Below are 15,153 nucleotides of genomic sequence, written 5' to 3'. Positions count from 1 at the left end.
ATATCCTTTGAAGCATGACTTGGCTTATCATACATATCATGAATTATCTCCCATAACTACTAGGTGGTCAATCCTTCCGAGACAAGATTATAGAAAACCTTCTTAGAGAGTGACAAAATGTTCGTAGATTTACACAACTCATTCACTTCAGCACAATTATTTGCATCAAAGCCTTTGAGCTTTAAATCCTGTAGATATTAGCTATGCATCTAAATAGTACTCATCGATATTCATAAGTTGCTCACGCAAGTCCTAAATTTTGTTCAAGTAATCACCCTCATCCATCTTCAATGTCTCAAGCTCTTTCTTTAAGAAAGAGATGTGAGTCTCATTCTTACCAGCAAACATCTGCTCCAAAGTTAGCCAAGCTTCTCGTGAAGAAGCTGCAGAACGAATGTGAGGGATGATGGACCGCTGAACTGCCAATGCAATTAGCGACAAAGCCTGTGCATCCCGTGTATCCCATGCTTTTTAAGCTGCTGATCTTTGGGGAAGTGGCTGAAGTGGAGCCGGCTGAACAGACTGAGGTACCCGTTGTCCATGTCCTCTTGGAGGAGGAGTAGCAGGAGCCACAACTCCGGGCCTAACTTCTTCTCCACTGACATAGTCCCAAAGATTTTTTGCAACAAGCACATTCTTCATCATGAAGGACCAAAGTGAGTAGTTGTTACCATCCAATCTATCCTCCTTGGATACATAGGTAAATACATCACCTCCCTGATTTGCCATGATAATCAACGCCAAAAGAAGTAAAAGAGCGATGTCCAAGCTGGACCAACCTAGAAATCTCCAAAATTTCCAAAAATTATAGCGAATAGCTTGCTGCAATTAGTACACTAAGGTGCACTATCAAAACTGTCTGCAATGCACATTGTTCAAGGTGCATTCAATGCTCAGCAACACTGTAGAAGCAAAAGCCCCAAAATTTCTTGCCCCAAAATTGTCCAAAACAATCTATCTCTGACTGAGACTGTAGTACATGTGCCAATGTCTTCAAAAAACTCAAAAGCCCCAAAATTTCTAATAAATTTGCCTGTACTTAGACACGTACTTAGAGTTCTGTGCCTGTCCAGGCTTAAGCCTTGTTTCCAGAAGTGAATCTGGAATAAAAAAGTAAATTTTAAGAAAAAAATACCTCAAAAATGTCAAGCTGGAGGCAGTAGATGCAGAGATAGGCGCAGATGGCCAGATGTAGTCATGTACAACTGGCGTGGTGGCTCGAGCGCTGCTGAGGCATGGCGGGGGCAGATCACACGCTTAGGCGGCGCTGCACAGGCGGACGGGAGCAAGAGACGGGCTGCGTAGAGGGGCTAAAGACGCAAGGACCAGGCGGCGGTGCAAGGCAAGAGTCGCAGGAGGACGGGCAGTGCTCCCAGACGAGCTGACAGGCAACTGGCGCAGGCGGCGCTTAGCGTTGTCAGGGGCGGGTGGACCAAAGGCTACGTGGCCCAGGTCACTGGTCAAGGGCGCTAGCAGGAGCAAGCGCAAGCAACGCTGAAGAGGCTTATGGAGGCACATCCTTGGCGTCTCCTTTTGAAGTGACGCTAGCTGACTGAGCGGGATCAGGGCAGCTCCAAAGTTGACAGTGGATAGGGGGCAGATCTGTACTAAACCGAGACTCCTGGAGGTTGAGCAAAGTTGATCTGTGCAGAGTCTCAGCTCTAATACCAAATGTGAGATGGAGAGAGGATCAAAGTTCAGCTCAGAGTGCAATAGACAGTGTGGAGAGTGAAGCACGATACCCAATGCAATAGACTGAAAGAGTGTAATCTGAAAGTACAAAGTACAACCCTTAAAGGGATGTTCACACCCAAACACGATAAGTGCTCGTAAGTGTGTGACATGAACACATACAAAAGAAGACAATAAGTCTAGGGGAAAAAACCTCTTGTACCGAGAGTACAAAGTGCCCCTGTGTCCTACTGATCACCGACACTCCTCTGTGAGCATAGGCGTAAGTGAGAACCCAACAACTTGGCTGATCAAGACAACCTAGACCCCAACACAAACATCAATGGCACATTCATATACAAATACAAGAGATTATTGCTTGGGCTAGAACTAGGCCCTCTATAACCCCAGTGAGACTATATCAGCCAGAGCTCTCTTTATCAATTAGAGTTCTCTATTTACTTATAACTTTTAGCTTTCTTCTACTTTCATTTACACTTACATATAGTATTCTTTTCAAATAGCCATATCACCGTACAAATGATTGTAACTCGTGGTCTCATAGGTCATTTTGGCCTCTTGTGCAAACTTTAATATATAATTTCATTTCTCTGTTTCTTTCGTTAAGGTTGCTAAAATTAAAAACTAATCTGATGTACAAGATGCCATTTGGCTAGCATGTGGATGCCATATTCACTACGAAAAAAAAAAACTTGAAAAACAGTCAAAACTTGTTGAAGCCCTTGAACAGTAAACTCGTGGTTGCTATACTCAAGATCTGTCATTGGTGGACAATACACATCGACACCTTCCTCACCCCACTCCCGCAAGTGCCGCCAGCTGTTGGACAGCTCTACCTTGAGCATTCTGTACATTCTCTCATTCATTTACAGCATTGATTCGTTAACTTCAAAGTTCTCTTCTTTCTTTGTCTCTGTTTGTGTTTTTGCATTTTGCGTTTAGGGTTTGAGTTTTGCACATCACTATCTAAGTCTTTGTGTTTCAATTGTGGTCGTACATTTTGTGTTCCCTCAATGCAAATCCTATTAATATCTTCATAAGTTTCTCAACCCTGCCTGACTACATCTACACAACTTCCCAGGGGTAAAGAACACACCTTTTTCAACTGTCATCTGGAACATGCTTTCAAGTAGGTATATTCAAGATGCTTATGACTACAACTTCATAATTGGCATACCTCCATGGCAAAAAGGGGGTAATCAGGACCTTCCACAGCAACAGGCAACCCACCAGTCAAATCCTGCAAACATAAACAGCAAAATCCAAAACTTGAAACATACAGAGAATTACAGTTATCACAACAAAAGCCAAGCTTACAATGTACAAAAAGAGTAAAATGGCCAACAAAATCCACAACTCGATGTATAAACAGATCCAGCACCCACAAGTCAAACTATATATTAAAGTTTGGTGTAACTTTACCTGTGCAAATGAGTCACTCAAAGAATGAGCTGGGTCTGTAGAAACAACCAAAGTGGAGTGGCCATTGTCTGCAAACTTGACAGCAAGGGAAGCAGCCAAACTTGTCTTTCCTACGCCACCCTTTCCACCAAGCATGTAATATTTTCGAGCTGTTCCTAAAATCATCTGGTCAAAACCAGTTTCAACCTCTGGAGGGGTTGCCACAGCCCTAATACCTGGCAAGCCAGTTAACAAATCAGCCACTTTGTCAGATTGACTTACAAACATTGATTATTCTTCACCTTATAACAAAGCAGAAGTAATGTTAGTTCATATAAAGATCCTAGACATCCACCACAAAATATCTTGTTGAAGTGGTTTTCTGCACTAAACAGGCATACTAAATTAATCATTCACAAGAAGGTGGATGAAGAGAAGGATTCATCAAACTTTTGCATTAAAGGGACATATTCAATAATGTACCATCAAGTTCAAACTTTACAGTGACACCGTACAGAACAATTGGTAGCTACTACAAATTCTCAACTAGTCAAACCTCTTTGAAATAATGATTCCTACAAGTTTTGACACTACCATACCAGCATATCAAATCTTCAAAAACTGATCCTATTGGTAAAGTTAGACCCGTCGAAACAAGTCATTATCCCTAAATGTGTTCTTGGATTATGCAAATGGATGGATGGCTTGAGGAGGGGGATAGGTGCGTGGCATTGGATAGAAAGGACGGTAATTAGGTGCTCCATGAAGCATTGAAGTGCCTGGCACGGTGACTCCAGATGTGTGCCCTAAAGGAGGTGACTGACTTGTGGATGGTGCACATGCCAAGAAGGTGCAGGATGTCTCATTGGGTATTGTCATGTTGGCAAACACTTGAGAGATCGGAGCATAGGGTGGGGCTTGAGAAGCATAGGTGGGATATCCATATGTATAGGTCCCCATGGATGGTTGGCTTGGGGGGTAAAACCCTACCATTGTTGCAGCTCCACTACCTGGCTGTGCAAAAGCAGAGGGCCTAAAGGAATAGGATGTGCCTATGTTTGAATATCCCCCCAGTGTGACATGTGGTTGGCCAAATGAAATGGTGAATGGTGATGTGAATAATCATGTAAATGTAGATGTAGAACCCACAAGTAGTTGGGTATATTGTGTGTTTTGTAATGTGATGGATCTCACCATCCCTTTCATTCTTCCCGAGAGCACAGTTAATAGGACGAAAACTTTATTTAAAACCATCCCAAATATTTTTTTAAAAAGTTCAATGTGGTTCCATCTACCTTTGCATATCCTAGTAGGCCACTGGGAGCACCCTTTGTCCAATGCCTTGGCCTCTCCAATGCCTTGGACTCTGTAGGGTTATCACTTGGGCCCCCTTGGTAAGATAACGATTGCCTCTATAGTCTCGGCAGGCCACTTGGGCCCCCACATGTATCCTTTATCAGATACCCTAGCTACCTTGGGATGGAACCCTTCAAGTAAAAATGGGCTTGAGCTTTCCTTACAATTCCTAGCTAAAAATGCATTACCAACTAATTAGGCTTTTAAACCCCAAAATATGTACATGAACAATATGCGTAACCCGTGCATTAACTCGACATTTGTTGTAGCATTGCAAGCTCTCCGTTGACAAATGTGGTCAAGGTAGGCCATTGATAGGGTGGCATAGGCTTTAAACCAACTACTAGCTTCCAAAGACCTTGAGATTCAAGCACTTGTTGCATTAGGTTGGACCAAAAAGTGAAATTTGACCTATAAGGAGTTTTATCTGTGAAGGCATTCTTGGTCATAGCAATAGGAGTGAGCGCGTTGAATGAGGAATAGGGGGTTTAGGGTGGAGGAGTGGAGTACACTTGGCAATTAACCGTAGAGTAGTGGGCATAGAAACTCTCTAGAAACATGTTTCTTTTGTAATAAAAGATTCTTGCACAAAACCAAGCTCACCACCATAGCCATAGAATACTCTTTATAAGAGCATCAACTTTGATACAATGTGAAGATATGCTAAGGGGAGTGTGATGTCCGTGGGAGACAAATCCCAAGGTCTATAACCACTAAGTGGACTCTCGAAAACATAGCAGTGTACCACGTGCTAGAGGCTAGAAGCTCATCATCGAATGTTGTAGACAATAGCACCACAGCTAAGGAAGGTGTATCAGATGTCATACACGCTTGCACTATTGAGCTAAAATTGCATTAGCTTTATTAAAACAGCCCCAAAACTCAAATTAATTAATGAATTAAACCCTTTTACCAAAAAGAAACACCGTCCTAGAGAGTTTCTGTGCCCCACATGCAAGCCAGTCTAATCTCGTTTTTGCAGCTTGCAAAGTGCTAAAGCTCCGCTATCCACACCATGTACGCAAAGGATATCTTGGTCGGAGCTGTCCCAAATTGCTGTCCACCTACTAGTGTGTGCTGTCCAGCCATCTCTTGCTGTTGGCAACTGATTTCAGCCCCAATTCCACTCTTGTGCATCAGGTAACTCCCGCTGCCACCTTTTCCAATTGTCGTCCACTGTTTCGTGCTGATCCACTGCATTTTCAGCTGCACTATTGATGTCAGCATCTGACAACCTGATTCCTAGTTGTGTTATCACTCAATTGCTGCCGTTTTGACCAAATCTACAATCGTAAGCTCCAAACTGTCCTAAAATCTGCATTTCACAATTCCCACACTTCGCTAGACTGCCACATCATCATTCAAGCCTGCGTTTGCTATACTCTTTATCTTCTACCCATCTAACACTAATCTAGTTTCGAAAACCCACCCGTACCACCCACTTCTTCCATTGCATCACCATTACCTTTCACACCATTACCTTTTGCATATCACTCACCACATGGCATTGCACATACTACACCCTCAAACATAGCCACAGCCTTTAGGACCTCCAAACCTTCAGTTCTAAGTGGTGCTTCTGCACCTTTGGTGGATGCTCAACCTCCATCCTACACACCTTTAAGTCACACCTAGCATGGGATCCCTACCCCTGCTTATCTAGGTATTGATCAACTAGTACCACAATTTGCCACCATGGCTTTACCTAGTGGACCTACTAGTCATTCTATTGTGCCCCAACCAACATTTGAACACGGCTTCCGTGTTCCAATGCCTCCACCTCCATTAGCACCTTATAAAAACATTCATGTTCTAGTGCCTCCACCATCAACATCATATGGACACTCACAACCTATTTCTTCCTATCCACCTCCTATTCCTTCTTATCCCCTCCCTCCTACCCACATTATCCTCCTTACCTATCTTATCTGACATCTCATGGTTCATCTTCCTCATCAATTAAGCATGCATTTTCTGCAACTCGTTTCAACAAGTTAAATTATACCACTAGGTCAAATCTCATGGGGCATGTGCTTAACCCTTAGAACCTATGGAACCTTGTAGAAGGGTTAGAATCCTAAGCTCCATCCGGTACTTGTTTTGTACAAGGTTTTTCGCTCATGGAAGGCTAGGAATGCCTCCAGCATAGTCAAGAGTTGATGCAATGAGTTTCACTTCCACTTACAATATTTTGACCTAGCATCTGAGCGATGGGCACAGTTGACTAACCACTATGCGGCTTGGGATAGGACCCATCCTATCGCACTTGAGCATGAACTTCAAAATTTCAAAATCACTAACCGGGATGACCTTAAGGTCAAGTTGGCTGAGTATCGGTGACTTCTTGCTAAGTTCTCTACCATGAGGGCTCCTAAGTCCTTTGATGACCAAGTCACGTTGTTTCTAAACAAGTGCCAAGGAAATACTTCCATTTTGTGTAGCTTGTAATCTCACAACCTACCATGCCCACTTTCTATGAATTTGAGTGTCAACTACTGTGTTACACTTAGCTCTTTAATCGATCTCATAGTCCATCATTAGAGGTGGCTCTCATTGTCATTTCTTAAAAGGGGCAGCAAGGAAAGGTCAAATAACATTAAAATCAAAATCAAAATCAAAACCAAAACCAAAATCAAAATCAAGCTAGTGAGTCGTAAGAAACCCTCTAGTCTTCTCTCAAACCCAAGTGGCAGAATGTACCTAAAAAGAATAGGTATTGTCAACATTGTCAAAAGGTTGGCCATTATGACGATGACAAGTGTCCCTCAAAGGCCAAAGGCACACATGCAAAATCAAAGACTCACCCCCGCCCCTCAATCAAGCAACCCCCAACAAGGGGGAGAAAGTGGTGGCAATCAAAATCAGGGCAGTGGCATGGTCAGACCCACAATGCCACCGGTCAACTATCGCAGTCGACATCATTCTCAACACCAGAGGGCATGTCTAATTTGTTTGCAAGGGCCCACCTCATCTCTTAAAATATATTCAAGGATGCAAGCCTCATTCACATCTACAAGTTATGTCTCAACAAGGTAATTATAAAGGCCCACTCTTCACAACCAAGCACTTCTTCCCTTGTTTGGATTGTGTACAGTGGACCTACACATTACGTGACCCCCATCCGAGACATTTTTCTCACCCAAGCCACTGCAATTAGGTGTGTCTAGGTTGGAAATAACTTCTTGGTCAAGATTTAGGCTCAGGGTTACGTAAATTTGCTATTGGCCACGGTCCGCCGGATCTCAGTATGCTAGACAGCATCTACTGTATCCCCCAGCTTGGGGCAAACTTGTTATTTATTCAGCAACTTTGCCGATTGGGACGAGCAATCTCTTTAAAGCAACCACAATCAAGGTCCCTGGCTTTCAAATTGGTCCGATGATTTCTCGAGGTGAGACACAACTTACTGGCCTTTACCACGTAATCAAGCTTCTTTCCGAGCCAACAGAGCTAAGGGCTTCGAGTTCCACTGCTTCCAAGCATTAGCCACAACACAGGAGCCTCTAAACAATGAGCATCTTTAGCATCATTGCTTGGGGCATCTCACATATGACTCTCCTTATGAGTTGTCTCACCTACAAATGGTTAAGGGCCTTTTGTACTTGAAACTGTCTAGAGATGTCTGTAAAGCCTATTAGCTAGGGAAACAACACAGTATTCCCTTCCCTCAACGTTACATACTTGGACATCCGAATCCATGCTAGTAGCATTGGTCACAATGATCATGAAGAGACTTAGTACCAATGCACTAAGGACACTTCAAGGTTAGGGCAATCAAGTCCTATTTGTAGAACTCAAGGCCCTATTGTACACATTCATTGTGTATCTCCACTCTTGGACTCTTGGACTCTTGGCCTATTGGCCAACGCATCCATACACCAAGAAGGTGTGGACTAGTGATATGGGATGCCAACCCTTGGGATGCAGTCATAACTTGAAGTGCTACTAGCTCCCAAGCTAAGGGGTGAGATTGTTTGGCTCCATGGCTCGAAGGTGAGTTTAATGTCCACTCCCTTTATTGGAGTCTAGCTTCTGTCGTGTCTCGTGTGCAAGCTAGATCCTAGGGGAACATTTCACTCAGCAATCAACACATAAAGTTGAGATGCCCCTTAGCTTGATCCATATCGATCTTCGCGGACCGACATCCATTGCCGCCTTAAACGCCACACTATACTTCTTCTTTATAGTGGATGATTTCTAGAGATACATGTGAGTGTACTTATTACAACATGAATCTAATGCATTCACCTACTTTTCTACTTATGAGTGTACTTTTTATAACATGAATTCAATGCATTTACCTACTTTTCTAGAGATACATGCGAGTGTACTTTTTACAACATGAATCTAACGCATTCACCTACTTTTCTACTTGGGTGTTGCTGATACATAACCAAACTGATCATTATATCAGTTCTATGCGGAGTAATAGTGATAGTGAGTTTATCTCCCACAAGTTCACGGAGTACCCCCCCTCAAATGATGAGTCCCTACACTTGCTGGCTTTTGCCCCCCCTACATGGCGATATGGCTTGGGAGACTAGCTCATAGGCAACCTAGTCAAGTTAAAGCTTAAAACTGTACATCTTTGGCAAGGGTTTTTACAAAGCAAATCCACTAAGGGAAAAATAGAGACCCACTTTGAGAAAAACATATGAAAGATACAATGAAAATTCTTTAGAATAATCTGTCAAAGTTGTTGATGGTAGCGGAAGCATCTTCTTCTTCTTCATTCATGAATTGGTTCTGATGGTGATCATTCTGTATCTATTGTGCTATTTTCTTGTGGAAACATTCACTGGCTATATTGCCAGTCTTGCCACAGTAATGAAATATAATCCAATCCTTGTTGTTGGTGTTGAGTCCTCGACCACGGCCTCTTGCTCCATAAGTATCCTTGGTGTACAAGAGACTATTGTTGGTGGTATGTTCCTTTGTATCCTTGCTTTTAACTTTGCTTTCTCCATCAAGTAGTGAGTGCTCAATATCTTTAAGTGAGAAACTTGAAACATTACTTAGGGTGGACACAAGATTCTGCAATGGATCCTTATTTACACTTGCAAGCAGTACGGCTATTGCTTCTTCATCAATATTATTCTTAAGAGTTGCAAGCTGGATTTTTAGGCTCTTAAACTTGTTAATGTGTATAGTCATAGAAGCACTATCTTTTATATCTAGTTTATAAAACTATATAAGTAATTTCACCTTTGAATTCTTTGCTTGGGTACCAAAGATTCTGTCAAGTTCCTCCCAAGCAATTCTAACATCTCTGATGCCAAAGATATAATGTAGCACATTATCACTTAGTCCCAGGCAATGATACCTAGTACCTTGTTATACATTTTCTTCCATTCTTTGGTTTTTTGTGGAGCTACTGCAACAAGGATCCCACTTTTTGAATCTTCTTTCCCACCATCAACATCACCTTCGTCATCTTCAAAGAGATCCCAGAGGTCTTTCCTCATGAGGTGGTACATGGTCATTTCCTTCCAGGCATGGAAGCCTTCTTCATTAAACTTTGCTATTTGATCAAACTCTATCATTTTTTTCCAGCAACAAATCAGCCAACAAAAGAGTTGTACTTCAATGTATCAAGAGACACAAGATGATTAGTATTTAATAACACTACATGAGTATTAAAAAGATACTATCTTGGAGCTCAATGTCGGATGTTGATGCTTGATCTTCTTCTTGCTTTGCTGATCTAGTGTGATGCTTTGCTAGAAATTAAGTGCTCAATAAGACCAAAGTGATAGAGTCTTCAGTGGACTGAGAGGAGTAAGAAAATGAGAGATTTTATGACCTTGAAGATCAATGGCTATGGCTGCCCACAGAGATGACGCTTAGGGTTTCTCAGATCCCTCTTGGGTGAGGTTAGCCCACTTGGGGGGCTACCAAAGCCCTATGGTGGTAGCAACAAATCGCACAGCGTGGAGATGATGGCAGCCGTATGACCAACAAGGACACAATTTAGGACAGCAAGGAAGAATTTCAACAATTTCGGCTTCTACAGTACTCAATGTCGACGTGTGAAGTGATAGGATGGTGCGCCTGAGCAGGGGGAAAGATCTCCAAAAGAAATCATGTGGAGATATTGACAATGAAGAGAGATCTAGGTGCTGCAAGTAGACAGGGTATTGCTGTCCATGGCAGCCATGAAAGCTCCAGTGAAGGTGAAGGTGAATCTAGAGTAGGAAATGAAGTCTTGAGCTGATACCAAGCTGGGCAGAAGTGAAAGGGAGCTGAAGAAGTAGAGTGAGAAGCTGAGCTCTGATACCATGTTCAAATGTCTGATCTAGAGCATGGCAGGAGAGATTGGAAGATGAAGACTAAATTCATGTTGACATAGACAATGAGTAGACAACTGTTACACAAGTGAATTAGGTTCTAAGCTAAAAGCTTAGACTCATGAAGACAATCTTGTGTATTAAACTGACAATAACACTAACTGAAAGAGAAAAGCATCATGATATTGTATTCATCATTATGAAAGTGATAGTCAAGTACAACGCTTTATAAAAGTTGGGTTGTTCCACTCTCCTCATTGCGCATATGGGATTCATGACATCTCTTCTTGGAGCATACATCATTTGTCTATTTCTCAACACCGAACAGCTACTAATGTCATGCAGTCCTTCAAGAGATGTCCCTTCTTGCCACAATAATAGCACTGAGGTCGCTTCTTCTTGGGCTGAATGTCACCCTTCTCAGAAACTGGAACAGGAAGAGTACCAAGAGATAGCATCCTCATTCCAACCTGAATCTGAACACAACATTGCTCCAACATAACAATCGTTGGTGAGTAGATAAAATATGTATGTCGAGCATTAGGAGGAGCATATGGAGAGGCCATAATGAGATAGGGATTGACAAAATATGAATAAAGGCAAGGGATCAACATGAAGAAAGGTTGGCCGAAATACAAACTCACAAAAGTTCCACGAGTGCAAAAGTAGTAGATAAAGCACATAGAGCAAGAATCAATAGTAACGAGAGTGTAGTGAGAAGAGCATGGCAACTGGATGCACATGAACCCTCGCTAAAGCTGAGCAGTGTATCACAAGATTAAAAAATACAGCTAAAACCTACAAAAACAGTCTCAAAATACCGCCGCCCAGCCTTGCACAGACACGGAAGAATGAAACGCAAATACTGATGACAAAATCATAAACTGAAACTGCATTAAATACAATTGATTAGGCCACAAACAAGTTGCCTCAGCCTATAGCCACCAAAACGCTGATGAAGAAGGATCAAAATCAAGTCCCCAACCCTAAAATCAGTCCCAAAACAGCCAAAACGAAAATGATAGACTATAAACGCTGAAGAAAAATGCAGAAAACAAGCTGAAAACGAATTTTAAGATAGCATCTTGAAATTGCTTCCATTGCTCAATGGTTCATCTACAAAAGCCTTATTAATCAAATTTCCTATAAGCATCAATATCTTTATAAAAGGATAGACATTGCCCGAGTATTCTCGTGGTAAGACCTCCTTAAAAAATGGCTGAACTTGAGCAAATAGCAAAGTTTAATGGGGAAGGCTTTCATGCTTGGAAAGAAAAGACCATGTATCACCTTATGTGAAAGGACTTGTGGGACTTATTTGAAGATGATACAGATAGCAAGAAGAAAGATGATGAAGATGGATTCGTTGAAGAAGACCAGATCAAAACCAAAGAATGGAAGAATATGAATAACAAAGCACTAGGCATCATTGCTTGGGGGCTAAGTGATTATGTGCTACATCATATCTCTGACATTAGAGATGCTAGAACTGCTTGGGAAGAACTTGACAGGATGTTTAGTACCCAAGCAAAGAACTCGAAGATAAAATTAGTTATGCAGTTTTATAAGTTGGATGTAAAAGACAGTTCATCTATGACTCTACACATCAATAAATTCAAGAGCCTTAAAACTCAACTAGCAACTCTTAAAAAGAACATTGATGAAGATGAGGCAATAGCAGTGCTACTTGCTAGCGTTAATCATGAACCCGTATGAGAACCTTGTTTCAACACTAAGTAATGTTCCCAGTCTCTCACTCAAAGATATTGAGTACTCACTGCTTGATGAAGAAAGCCAATTTAAAAGCAAAGATGTAAAAGAGACCAGCTCAAGGGAAAATCTCTTATACACCAAAGGAGTTACTAGACCCAAGGGAAGAGGTTGAGGATTCAACACCGACAACAGAAGTCGGATGACATGTCATTATTATGGTAAAACTGGCCATATTGCTAGTGAATGCTTCCACAAGAAAAGAGCACAGCAGATGCAAAATTACCACCACCAAAGTTAATTCATGAATGAAGAAAAAGAAAAAGATAATTCCGCTACCATCAACAACTCTGACAGATTGTTCTAAGGAATTTATTTACCATAGTGGATATAAAAACCCTACCAAGATGTAAAGTTTCAAGCCTTAACTTGACTAGGCTACCAAAGAGCTAGTCTCCTAGTCCATGTACACATGCAGGGGGAGGCAAAAGCCAGCAAGGGTAGAGACTCATCATTTGAGAGAGGGTGCTAAGAAATAACAAATGATGTATGCTCCATGAAGAGATGTCCTAAATCCCATATGCACAATGAGGAGAGTGGAGATGCTGAAAAGCTATAAAGACATGTACTTGGTTCACTTTTCATGATATGCTATTTTGTACTCTGTACTTTACTGTGAGTCTTTGTCATGTCCTACTCGAGATTGTGTTTATGAGTCCAAGTATTCTATCTTGGAACCTAATTCAACCGAGTAACAGTTATTTCCAATTGCCTACATTGTCATGGTTTTAATCAATACATTCAAACCTCCATAGCTACAGCCATGCTCAAGATCCATGTTTTTTCACATAATTTGCTAACAGGATCCTCCTGGGGTATTATGCTCAAACAAAGCCTCACAAGCATTATTCTTGTAGAATACCTACATTATAATGATATGCGGTCCATGCTAACCCTAATGATGTGGTTAATGCAACAGTGGAATCCAAATCAGAAGCATGTCATGATATGCTCAATATAATCAACATAGTGCAGGCAATATCTTTCTCCAAATCCCCCATCGTGCTTCCTTTCTCCAATAGCCTTTCATGATGCAAGTTAAAGTCATTGTACCTGGTGCTTTGTCACAATCAACCATAGACAAATCCTGCAGATATTCCACAGGCTACATCTCCAAACTGAAATTGAGCCATACTCATGTTATAACCAACTATGTCCACCAGCTTGGGAACACTCTATACTTCAAACAGAGGGTTTTGCTCGATTCGAGCCTTGACCAAGGAGGTACTTCATTGCAGTTCTTAACGAATGCACTGTCATTTACAACGATGGAGGAAGGATTAAGTAAAGATAATTATTTGAATTGCGTATTCTCCAGTGATGTTATATAGTTGGTAAAGATAATTATTTGAATTGCGTATTCCCCAGTGATGTTATATCGTTGCTCGGAAGACGAGAAATATGCAATAACGTTCAGGAATTTCCACTATCCGAAATGCTCATATTCTCGGCATCAGTAACAAGTAGTGTTGAGCTAAGATCATCAATCCCTACTGTAATCGAATGCATGAGGCCAAACAGAACTTGCCTGAGAATTTAGGACGACAACTCTTTTCTCCTGCGAGCCTAAGACGAAAGCTCCTTTCTCTGCATACAGAGAGAAATGGCTGGTGACGTCCGTAAGCCATCTTCGTGCTGCCATTCTGCAAAGAAATGATAGCGAAGGAAGGCCTCATGAAATGCATGGGCGTTGAGGGTAATGCCATCGCCGAGAGCTGATCCAAGCTGCGAGAGGGATGCTCTTATTGGCACCTGGAAGCAACCTTTGGAGGAAATGAATGGGTTATGAAGAAGAAGCGAGTAACTAAGCAAGTGACACCTTTGCTCATACGGGTAAATACATGCTGACGTTGATACATTGCAGTCATAGTGTCTAGGTTGTATCACATCTTCTAGAGATTTACGTCACATTGCAGTCATAGTGTCTAGGTTGATACATTGCAGTCATAGTGTCTAGGTTGTATCACATCTTCTAGAAATTTACGTCACATTGATAATGCGGATTTTATATTGACAAAAGAAAATAAGTAAAAGGGTTACCCTATCATCGATGCAACGAGGATTCAATGATAGAACTGAACTTCTTGTAGAACAATTTGAAGACCCTATGTTTTGCCCTTGCAATTTCAAAAAGAAAGATAATTTCCCCTTCTAGTATCGATAGAACTGAACTTCTTATAGAACAATTTGAAGACCCAATGCTTTGCCCTTGCAATTCTAAAAAGAAAGATCATTTCCCCTTCTAGTATCTTCGTGCATTTGTCTCATGGACTTCCTCAGGTGAGGGTTTGGGTGATCCTTTCTGAAGTCTCAAGTTACCTAGGCCCCTAAATGGGGTGCTTGGTGCCTATCCTTGTGAGTGTAATGCTAGTCTCCCTAGAGCTATCAAGCGAAGGGAGTGGAAATAAGTAGCATAGTTTGACGAAACCAGAGGCTTAAGGGTTTGGCCCTATGATAGTGTTTACACAACCTAGTCATGCATACCCAACTCACAAAACCAAACTTCCCTTATTATCAAACAAAACCTTGTTCATCCTACTCCACACAAACTTGAGAGTTGTTGCATAAATGAGGTTGATCATTCTCCAATTGGCCTCATCAAGATTGCCTTGGTCAAAGAAGAGTGAGTTGTTATGCCAAAAGTATC

General features: G+C 41.6%; 1 protein-coding gene across 1 annotated transcript in view; it reads right to left on the bottom strand.

The window, feature by feature from the left end:
* The window catches only part of LOC148027172 (P-loop containing nucleoside triphosphate hydrolases superfamily protein), an 88,137-nt gene extending 73,785 nt beyond the window's left edge, over positions 1 to 14,352 (bottom strand). The window contains exons 1-3 of the mRNA XM_087691718.1: positions 14,035 to 14,352; positions 3,115 to 3,329; positions 2,870 to 2,932 (exon numbers count right to left, since the gene is read on the bottom strand). Of these exons, the coding sequence (XP_087547844.1) occupies positions 2,870 to 2,932; positions 3,115 to 3,329; positions 14,035 to 14,212 (456 nt within the window). The 5' untranslated portion in view covers positions 14,213 to 14,352. The remainder of the gene's footprint in view (positions 1 to 2,869; positions 2,933 to 3,114; positions 3,330 to 14,034) is intronic.
* Between the last annotated feature and the right edge of the window lie 801 nt (positions 14,353 to 15,153).

This window comes from Lygodium microphyllum, chromosome 13, assembly GCF_053477565.2.
Source record: "Lygodium microphyllum isolate KBCC chromosome 13, Lygodium_microphyllum_v1.1.10, whole genome shotgun sequence".
NCBI classification, from domain to species: Eukaryota; Viridiplantae; Streptophyta; class Polypodiopsida; order Schizaeales; family Lygodiaceae; genus Lygodium; species Lygodium microphyllum.
Note: the sequence above shows the minus strand (reverse complement) of the source record. Positions and strands in the feature narration are given on the sequence as shown.